The following is an 11,025-nucleotide window of genomic DNA, read 5'->3' on the forward strand; positions in this document are numbered from 1 at the left end:
GTGATGTGTTTAAACCCGTGGTTCATAAACTCGTTTCGGTACTGAAAATGTGCCTCTATTAGTGCTTCTGCTCTAGGCAGTTATGCACGTGCAGCTACGTAGAATTGATTGAATTTGGTAATTTTATTTTTCAAATTCCGCCACTTTGCACAAAGTTCAGCTGGGGTATGACCAGGTATACCATAACGGGGTGCACCATAAGTGGCAACTCTAGACCAAAATGAGGTTTCTGACTGTATGTTGTTGTGGTTCTTCACGTAAATCCAAGCCTTTGCCAAACCGATCTCGTCATTAGTAATGGCAACTTGGCAGAAGTTGCCATTGGTAATGACAACTTTTCAGAAGTTGCCATTGGTAATGACAACTTATGCATTCCCAATAAAATAAGTGTTACATTTCCTTACATTCCCTGACTAACCCTATAAGATTTCTTCAAGTTGCCATAACTAACAAAGATTGCATTAATTTTGAAATTTTTTCAAACCCATGCTTAGTTGTGAAAAGAATTTCTTAAATGGTATTAGTTATGTAAAAAACTCCAATCTTCTCGATTCCCTAACCCTAAAACACCGTAGCTTCAACCCCTGCAAAAATGTCCAAACCCGTCAATCTGCTCGTGATTTACGCTCTCATCCTCATCACCCACGTCATCACCGTCTCAATCCCAACCATTGACGCCGCCGACGACCACCACATCGCTGGATTCCGGCCACCGACGCCAAGAGCAGATCTGGAAATTGACAGGATGGACAGTGAAATTGACCACATCGGCTGGGAATTGGCCCAAGACCCAGATCTGGAATTTATAAAGCACCTGTTACGTCCAAACTACGTTACAGAAATAATTACAAATCCATTGGGTTAAATTATCATAAAAGCAAATCTTTATCATCATTTTCACCAAAAAAAGAAAAGAATATGATTCCAAGAATTGAATCAGAGACAGTTGTAAATATAAATAAATGAAATTGTGGTAATGGCGGTTCAGTACAACTCTCAATTCCGTCACCGAATTTTTCCTCCGGCGAGTGTAACAACATCACCGCCTGATTCGCCGACAGTTCCAGCAACGCAACGAGTCTCCGGCTTCCGTACAACTCTCAATTTCGTCAGTGAATTGTAACGTTTGCGTACCTAATTCACCTAATTGGTCACGATTCTCCATCAATTCACACACGAAGGTGACATAGGACGACATAGGATGATCTATTACAAGCTGAATTGAATCTGTGCGTATGAAATAATTGGTGATTGTGAGTTGTAAGTATATGTATATCCTAGGAAATATGAGTTGGGTATGAAAAGTAAATATAAAGGGTTCGGGGTGGTTTCCGGTGAGAGTGGAAGTGGAGGTGGTTTTATTTGTCGGAGAAGACGGCGGAGGTGATGGCTGCCGGAGAGCTTGGTGGTGGCTGCCGGAAAACTTGGTGGGCTATGGAGGAAGAAAGAAGAAGAAGGGGGAAGAGAGAGAATATAAATATTGAGTTTTTTATTCTTTTTGTTTATTTATTAAAATGTTTTTTTTAATTTAATAAGTAAAATGACGAATTTGCTCTTATGTGCAGAGCACATGACTTGACTTAACGAGAAAATCTAACCAGATTAGACGAAAAGGACAAACGCTGTTGGATTTTGAAACGTAAAAAACAAAAAAGATCAATTTTGAAGATCCGGAACAACGAGTGAAATTTGGGTGAAAGATAAGGGATAACTTCTGCAATTCTTTCTTAATAAAATTCCCAGCTACAAATGTAATGAACAGAACTATGAACATTATAGTTTTTATTGACCATACAAGATTGAAAAAGACTCAAAAGAAGATGGATAAGAATGGAATTTTAAAAATTGGACATCCGCTTAAGACATGAAGGTTGAGCCACCTCTAAAGCCAGGTGATAACAACAATGTGACATAATAGAGATCAAAAGCTCGTGTGTTGGTTAAAAGGATTTATATAATCTTGCTTAAGATACGCTAAAACCAAGACGTTCAAAACCGAAAACCGGTTAATGTAAGTTTGGTTCAAAAAGGTTGTTTTGCAAAAAAACAATTCAAATTATTTGAGTTATAGCGAGTGTTTTGACATTTGATGGCAGTTATCGACTAAGACCACTAGGTGATAGTCATGACGGAGGCGATGGGGGAGGTGGCAATCCTTACAATGTAGTTTACAAATAAAGCCCCAATGAACATAGTGTGGTGGCAACTGAAGGTGTCTCCATTCTATCCTAGAAGCGAGAGTTTAAATCCTGTAAATGATAAGTAGGGGTGTTCTTCGGGTTCGTTTTTCAGGTTTCGGGTTCTTCGGGATCGTTTTTCAGGTTTCAGAATCTTCGGGTTTCAAAGTTTTAAATCTTGACCCGAAACCCAACCCAAATCTCTCATGGGTTTTTCGGGTTCGGGTTTTTTCTGGTTAGGTTAATCGGGTTTCGAATATTCAAGAAAACAAACAAACAAACAAACAAACAAAAGGAAAAACACATGAAAACAAAAAAAATTATAAGAACTACAATGTTAAAGTTAAAACAACATATTCTTCTTTACTTATAACACAAATTATCAAATAACAAACCAACAAAACTTGATAAAACAATTCAAAAAAAAGAGTAAAATTAACTCGCGCCTTAGTCATATTCAATTGGGCGTGAATTGGTTGTTCGATTTCGGTTGCTATTAGTAATAAACGGAAAACATAAACTAACAATAAACAATCGATCCATAATAATTATAATGACAACAGTCGATTAGAGTTAGATTCTAATAACTTTAGTGTCTAAAACTTAACTTATTATACCTAAAAATATATTTAATTTCAGAGCTAAAAGTTTATTCGGGTTGACCCGAAACTTATAAATCAAACCTGAGAACCAACCCAAATTATTTCTGTTCGGGTTCGGGTTAGTCTTTTTCTCGGGTCCGAGTTCTTCGGGTTGGGTTAGTTTGGGTTCGAGTACGGGTTTTTTCGAGTTGGTTTCGGGTAAAAGTGACAGCCCAATGATAAGTATAATGTTGTTTGGGGGGGGGGGAGGGGGGGAGGAACTCATGAGTATTATCACGCATCGACCAATCCTGCAATACCATCTCATTTATACCCTTACGTACCCACAAGTTACAAAATCACTAACAACACATACCCACAAATACTTTGATTTTTTTGTAATTTGGTCATTAGAAGTTAATAGTAAAATGATGTGAGTTTAAGTGGTAAAGATTTATCATGAGTTTGAAGTCATGTATGGTACACAAGTGGCGACGGTGTTACCACATAAGTTCGAAGCTTGCTATAGGATAGCTCGTCCCGTATATTTACGGGTAAGATGCTTTTTTGATCGTTTTTTTACTCTGTATAATATTTTTCTGGATCCATAGAAATGGATGCATATGCACGCCTCCATATTTTATCATTTTGTATTATTATGGGGGTGTTTGGGATTCCATATTCCCTCTACTTATGACTTATGAAGGATGAATAAGTTATTTTTATATTTATATAATGTTTTTGGAACCAATAAGTTCTTTTAACTTTCTTCTTATTGATAAGGTTAAAAAGTGGGTTTTCAATAAGTTAGGATAAGATAACTTATCTCCTTATAGGTTTAGAATATGCGTTCCACCCTTCCATTCCACCCATCTCCTAACAGGTTTTCAATAGGTTTAGAATAATTTGGGGTGCTTAGTCATTTTACATCAATAAGTTAAACCCAACTTAAATAACTAATCCCAGACACACCCTATGAATTAAAGAATGAAAATATTAATCTGAAACCAAAACAAAACACAAAATCTCCCCCAATTCCAATTCCCAATCTCCGATCAAACCCTAACCTAACCCTCATCCATGTCAACCACAGGCGACGTAGAAGCCGGCTTCGCCAAGCTCCAAGGCGAAGACTTCGAATACTACATGCAAACCTACTCCATCATCCTCGGCCGAACCTCCAAGAAGTCCACCGTCGACGTCGACCTCTCCTCCCTCGGCGGCGGCATGAACATCTCCCGCCACCACGCCCGCATCTTCTACGACTTCCAACGCCGCCGCTTCAACCTCGACATCCTCTGAAAAAACGGTTGCTTCGTCGAAGGCGTCCTTCACCTCCCCGGTACCCCTCCCGTCAAACTCGACTCACAGGATCTGCTGCAGATCGGAGATAAGGAGTTTTATTTCCTCTTGCCGGTTAGGAGTATCCTCGGTGGACCGCTTCCGGTTCAGGTTCCGCGTCAGCGGGTTTTGAGTAGTGGTTATGGTTCGGTTTTGCCGCCCCTGTCGGGTAGGGGTTCGGGTGGGAAGAAGAGGAATGTGAGTGAATTTGAGGATGTGTATGATGATGATGATGATGATGATGAGTTAATGGATGATGTAGTTGGTGGTGGTAAGAAGACGAGGAGAGGCGATGCTGCGGCTTACGGTGGCGCTTCGGGATCCGGTGGGAAATCGCATTCCGGTTATTAGTTTCGTTTGTTGGATTAATTTTTTGAATATTGTGTGGAGTGTGGAGTAGAACAGGCATATAGTAATTGCATTAAGAGCTATTATATTTGAACTGATTATGAAACTAGATGAAGTTAATGGTTAAAGCCATATTAAAGATTGCACGAAAGTGAAATGGGATAAATTTATTTTCAAGTATCAGAAGTTATTGAAAATGACAAGTCAATGGTGTAAAATCATTCCCATCTGCGTCTTTTCAGTTTGAGATATTCTAGCTTTTCATCAATTCTTGTAGCTTGGTACATTGAAGAACGAGGAGTTTGGTTCACGCTGTTGCTCTTACCACCTGCTGCCTGATGGTGCATTTGCTATCGAAAACTACCTCATTTCAGGTCTTCCAAATACACCAGCAGGCGGTAAGAGCAACAGCGTGAACCAAACTCAAGAGCAACAGTGTGAACCGGAGGTGTTTTATAACAAAAAACCTTCTCTTACTCGCATAATTGAGGAGACAAAATAAATAGCAGTTTCTTAAGGATAAAAAATAGGGCAAAAATGAATTTTCTAGACAAGGCTAGGTGGCGTAGGTTCAATATGTGAAGTTCGGTTTTTTGTTTTAGTGTTTTGTTTTGTGTGATTGAGGTGTGTTTCTCTTTTGTTTGTCCCGGACTTGGCGCCTTGCTTCGCTTTGGTTTATTGAATTAGTGTTTCAAAATTATTAAAAAAAAAAGCATTACAAGCGAGTCTATATTTTTAGGAGATTTTAATAACTGAAATCCTAAGCTCAATTGAAATAACTGAGACATAAACTGTTGGCTTAAGATGAAATGGAAAATGTAACCAGATTATTATGATCAGTCAAAATAGCAAATATGAAGCCTCAAGTATCAACTGTACCTTAATATTCTTGTGTTGTTTTCTTTACTGTTGTGATTGTAGATAAGAAAGAGGGAAGAATAAGAGTTGACCGGGAATCTGATAACCAGCAGCTGTTGCAATTAGAAGAGAAAGATGTAGTATCATCTGTAGCTACTGTGCTTTCTGATCTTTGTGGTCCTGGTGACTGGATGCCATTGGAGAAACTTCATACCGAGGTAAACCACTAACCATTAGCTTCGGTCAAATAGTCAAACACATCGGCTATAAAATTGTTTTGTTCATGACTGATGTGGATAACACCGCTAACAATTTATTTTAAACATGGGGTGCAGTTGTTGGAGTTATATGGCAATGTATGGCACCATAGTCGGGTTCGAAGGTATCTGACTTGTGATGATAATTCGGGCTCTGAAGCTCAGGGCAAACCGTGGGTCGGGCTGCTTATGTTGTTGAGGAAATACCCTGAACATTTTGTGATTAATACTAGATCTAGAGGCCGTGTTACACTCGAGTTTGTGTCGCTTGTTTCACTTCTATCATAAAGTGGCTTGATATTTAGGAAATGGTGTTAGTCTGTACTCTGGTAATGTACTTAACTATGAAGCTTTTGACCATTTGCTTTGCTTCAAAATGTTGAATCTTATGGCATCTGTTTACTAATTTTCTTTGCTTCAAGAATGCAAGCAAATTTTATCTATTAAGTTATAACAACCGGGCCTGGTATGCAACAGGTTTGGTTGATTTCTTTTGAACCTGTTTAGTGAAGCGACCGAGATCAACAGTCCGGTTATAAAAACATTGGCTATACAATATAAGCAGGCTTGAAAAAAGACCGAGTGAACACAAATGAAGGCTTGTTTTTTATCCTTTGTTTAGCATCAACTGAACAAACATGAATACTTAAAATTTGGATTTTCTTGTTTGTGGTTGTCGTTAAGATGCTCTTGTCATTCGTTTATATTTGCTTCATTCATTAATATTTTAAATGATCCTAAACAAATGTAAACGAATGAACATGAAAGAATGTAAATGTAAATGAAGATGGTAAACGAAAGTAAATGCTAGTAACTAGTTACTAGATTTAGATGACTATGTAACCCAGCACAAAAGAACCAACATATATAATGAACGTGATGATTGTTCACAAAAGTGTTAAGGATTGACCAGGATATATGTTCATTTCATTCGATCAATGGCACAATAAAGTTTGTTCATAATTGTTCATTCACTAAAGACAAACATAAACGAACGTTTTTAGAAAGTTTCACCGAATGCTAATTATAAGAAGATTTAAATCATTTTATATTTTGTGATTCTCAAGAGAACTCGAGGCACCATATGATTCAAACCAAGTACTTGATAGTTGCCACGTCATTTTGATGACAGGCTACAACATATGCATTTAGACATACTCCTAAGGCATGCATGACTGCGTGTGCATTATAACCTATCACTTGCTAAAATTGGGCTAAAGATTATAATGTTTTAATAAAATGTATTGAAAATTTGCAACGATAACACTTTTAATCATATCAGCAACCCGATATATCTGCATCTTCCGATCCTGAGAAGTTTTTTCCTCCTTGATCCACCTTCATTTTCGGGTCACCATTGTTCTGTGACAGTTGCTCAAACTTCATTCGGGAGCTCACCCTTCTCTGATGTTCTGAGCAAAAAAAATTATAGTTTTCATTTTTAAAACATATCTATTAAATAAATATAGAATGGTTGACATTATAAGCCAACATGCTTGGCTCCTGAAATGCCAAAAAAATCTTGCTCAAAACTCTTAATTTTCATGAATTTTTGTATTATTTTTCCATTTATTCCAAAATTCTAAAAAAAAAGTCTGACCACTAGAAAAGATGCAAAATTAAGATAAAGTCAAATTACTTTTGCTGTTGATTGCTGATCGAGTCATGGTTAAGAAATCATCCCAACTCAGTTTACTGAGTTCGTCCTTCTCCTCAACCGTGAGCTCAAAGTTGGGTTCTCTACCACACATGAAAGCTGCCCTATATGAACATGAAAACAAAATGGGTGGGTCGATCATGTTGGGTGAAAGGTCAAAACAATAGAGCTATACTTTTTATGCATACTTATCATTTATCAAGCCGTTTGACCTGTTGATTTTTTAGTTAACGAATTAACGCATTTAATAAGAAAATGGTAAAATATTGTGATGCAAATACCTGTCATACAAACAAGCAGCTTCTTGTTGGGAGCCAACTGTACCTAAATGGATTTGTTTTTTGTCCACTTTAATGGCAGCTTGCCATTTCATATTCTTATAATATACCCCTCTCATTATGCAAGGTTCTTGGTTCTCAAAATGTTTTCTTCTGTGTCGTTTCCGCCTTTTGAATACTGAAATAGCTACAAACAAAAATGGTCAAAAAAAGATTAAAAAACTAACAAAACACCATTTGTATAACATCAAATTGTGGGTCTTGAGTCACTGAAACCGTCTTTTACACAAAATTATGTAGCAAGTTTCCACCTTTTATTTTCTTACACTATGAAAAACTATCAAAGATTATAAAAGATTGAGAGATAGACCTGGATGTTGAATGGGCTGCTTATTTGATGAGCTCGATTCATTGACATTTGAAGATGCGGGTTCTTCGGATTTTGTTTTCTCCTGCTAAAAACACGAATAACTTGAATGTATAACAACATATTATTGAATGCAATATGAATATATAACCTATTATTATTACCTCTGCAGACCGGTTAATGTCAACCGAAGGTGTTGGAGGCACGCTGACATGCCGGGTGTTGTGGGCCCAACTTGGAGGTTGTCCGTTTTCAAATGAAGGTATAAAATCTAAAGGAGGACTTCGCCCTAATATATACCACAGCACCACATTAACACAATTAGAGCAAAAAACAAATTATAAAAAACATTTTCACTAACAAGCTTCATAAGATAAGCAATGCTTAGTTTCAACTAATTAACAATCAAGACACCTTTATCATACATCAAGTAACATAAGTTTGAAAATGTACCATAAAGCTTGATCAATCTTTGCCAACGAATGCTCACCATAACTCCAACCACAAATCTAAGCCATTCAATGAAAAAATGTTATTCAACAAAATGTTCACATGTATCAAAAACAAAATTCAGGTAACCAAGAAAACCTGTTACAAAACTCACATGATCTCGCCAATACCTTGCTAACCAATGAGATCAGCTAAAACACAAGTCAGTCCCCTTAAAGGTTACATGAATCAATCTTGCATACAAAAGACAAATGTTTTCTTTATGGACCAAACATCAATTTAGTACTAATATGAGTTAAAATCCTCAACAACGCAAACAAGACTTTATGGTTTAAGTCAACCCCACTAAAGGTGACAAAAATCTTGTGATCATGTTCCTAATTCAAACACCCAAATGGGGAAAAAGTTCAAATTCCTGAACTTGCCCAGACCCTACACAAAATCATAACCTAAATTAAACAAACATATGAAAAAACCAAGAAATCAAACACAATTGTGTTGATAACATTTAAGTCAACCCACCAACCTACCACCTTTAATAAACGAATGGTTGATAAAAACCCAAAAAACAATAAAAAAAAATATCCCACTAAGATTTAAAAGGTTAAAAATTTGTGATGTATATACCTAAAAAGGTGGAAGATGAACCTGGGTTTATGATCTGGATGGTAGTGAATAGATTACAAGGGCAAGGTGGTAAGGGTGGACCGTTGGAGAGAGAAAGTTGGGATATATATAGATATAGAAAGATATATATGTATATCAAATGTAGATAGAGAGAGGGAGTTGGTCATGCATCTACCACCTTTTGTTTTTATTTCACATCTCATTATGTGATTATGTTTTGTTGTGTTGAGGGTCCTAATGATGGATCATTTCTAACTTACTAGCTCTAATATTTAATTTTGAGGCTATAGGTTTTCTTTGTAAATTACCAAAGTACCCTTGATGATAGGTTCAAACTTATAATCGAAACAAGCGGGAATGAGCATGGGTTAGATTCGGTTATTGACCAAAATCAAACCTATAATCAATGTTTGGTATGGGATAAACAAATTAGTTACAAAATTAAAAGAATAAATTAGCATCGGTCGTGCAAAATTCTTCATGAAAAACAAATTATTAATTGGAAGGCTCAAAGAAAAGGTGGGGAACGGGGAGGACACAAGATTTAAAACGGATTTCTGGATAGGTGATCATTCATCGTTGTGCATAAAGTATCAAAAATTGTTTTGCTTGGAAACGGATCATAGTGGTTCCATTGCTTCTAAAAGAGGAGTGGATAGATGGGCTGGTTTTGGATTATGGGTGGAGTAGAACATAGTCTAATGGCGGATATTTCTCAGATAGTGTTCAACAATAATTAGGATTGGTGGGTTTAGGACTTGATGCTGATGATTCATTAGGGTTGGGGGGTGGGGGTGGAACATAAGCAATTTGATCGTCTGATGGTGGATATTTCTCATATAGCGTTTAACAATCGGGATTCGTGGGTTGGGGCTTTGATGTTGATTATTCGAGGGGGGGGGGGGAGAGGGAACATGATAAATTTTGTCATCTAATGGTGGATATTTCTTAGATAGCGTTCAACAACAACCAGGATTTGTGGGTACAAGAAATTGAGCCTATGTCGACAAGGGCTATAGAGATGACATCTTGTTGTCGACATAGGCTTGCTTACAGCTACGATGTGTGCTTGTATAGAATTTTTCATATCTTAGGTAGCGTTTGGTACATATGAATGGCAGGTGGAATGGAATGGATCATAAGTAGGAGTAATTTTGTCATTTATATTTCATTCCTGCTTATTTTTGTGTTTACGAAACAATATAAAGCAATGATTCATTCCATTTCTATATATTAACCAAACAAGATAGATAAGCGGTAATGATTCATTCCATTCTGTCTTCAATCTATTACCCCATACCAAATAGACATTTAAGATTTTTGTTACATGTCCCAACTTGTATTCGCCATAGCTTAGGTGGGATTTATGAAAAGCACTCTCCTAATACGAGTACAAAATATGAGGGGTGGAGGGTAGTTTAGGAATATTAGATGAGAAATAAAGTGTGTAGGGTAAGATAAGAAAAACACAGAGCCCAAGGTGGCAAAAAAAAGCCAATAATAAATAATTGGGCCGGTTTGGTTGGTAGCAAAAGAACGAAGGGTGTATAGTGTAAAAAACACCGACGAAATGGTTGTTTGGTGTAGCGACTTGCCATCAATACAAATAGGGGTTTATTGTATGCAAATATAAATATAAAATGTAACTCTTTATTATTATTATTATTATTATTATTATTATTATTTTAAATGTTATTAACTTTTTTTAGAACGACGAATTTCTGGTATTTAGGCTACCGCACTCTTTAAATTTGGCTTGGGCCAAACTATGTTGTCTTAACCGGGTTCACGCGGGCTTCAGAGTTTGGCTTGGGCTTTCCCCTAGGAAACCATACTGTCGACTGCCACTTGACAATCGATGTGGCACCACAAGAGCAGATTTCGCTGGCTAACACACGGTGGGACGAAAACCCGGGTGGGCTCAGGTTTCGAACTCACAACCTTTGCACAAGGCCTAGCTCAAATCTTCATTGCCAATATCTACTCAAAAATGACACAAGTGGGATTTGAACTTGAGTCTCCATGAGAGAACCCAAGCCTTCTACCACTAGGCCGCAAGTGGGGGATAAATGTTATTAATCTGA

The 11,025-nt window shown here is 37.1% G+C and overlaps 1 protein-coding gene and 1 pseudogene across 2 annotated transcripts; one reads left to right on the plus strand and one right to left on the minus strand.

Moving 5' to 3' along the window:
• The first annotated feature begins 3,838 nt into the window (after positions 1-3,838).
• Positions 3,839-5,937, plus strand: LOC143583317 (FHA domain-containing protein FHA2-like; annotated as a pseudogene). Its single transcript, XR_013144145.1, has 3 exons — positions 3,839-4,442; positions 5,369-5,523; positions 5,641-5,937. The product of XR_013144145.1 is annotated as an FHA domain-containing protein FHA2-like (transcript).
• Positions 5,938-6,840: 903 nt separating this feature from the next.
• LOC143583325 (uncharacterized) lies at positions 6,841-10,291 on the minus strand. The gene is made up of 7 exons (XM_077065663.1): positions 10,269-10,291; positions 8,318-8,373; positions 8,029-8,153; positions 7,868-7,949; positions 7,501-7,684; positions 7,202-7,323; positions 6,841-6,974 (listed from the first exon to the last, which is right to left on the minus strand). Exons 1-7 carry the CDS (start codon positions 10,289-10,291, stop codon positions 6,841-6,843), a joined length of 726 nt encoding a protein of 241 aa, XP_076921778.1.
• Between the last annotated feature and the right edge of the window lie 734 nt (positions 10,292-11,025).

This window comes from Bidens hawaiensis, unplaced genomic scaffold, assembly GCF_021521415.1.
Source record: "Bidens hawaiensis isolate Kalapana, Puna unplaced genomic scaffold, B.hawaiensis_p1.1 tig00032359_1, whole genome shotgun sequence".
Lineage (NCBI taxonomy): Eukaryota > Viridiplantae > Streptophyta > Magnoliopsida > Asterales > Asteraceae > Bidens > Bidens hawaiensis.

Coding starts and splice junctions, on each gene's coding strand:
- LOC143583325 (XM_077065663.1), bottom strand. CDS start 10,291: ATGGCGAATACAAGTTGGGACAT. Junction 8,154..8,317: donor AAGATTGATCAAGCTTTATG/GTACATTTTCAA, acceptor GGTATATATTAG/GGCGAAGTCCTCCTTTAGAT. Junction 7,324..7,500: donor GCTGCTTGTTTGTATGACAG/GTATTTGCATCA, acceptor ATGTTCATATAG/GGCAGCTTTCATGTGTGGTA.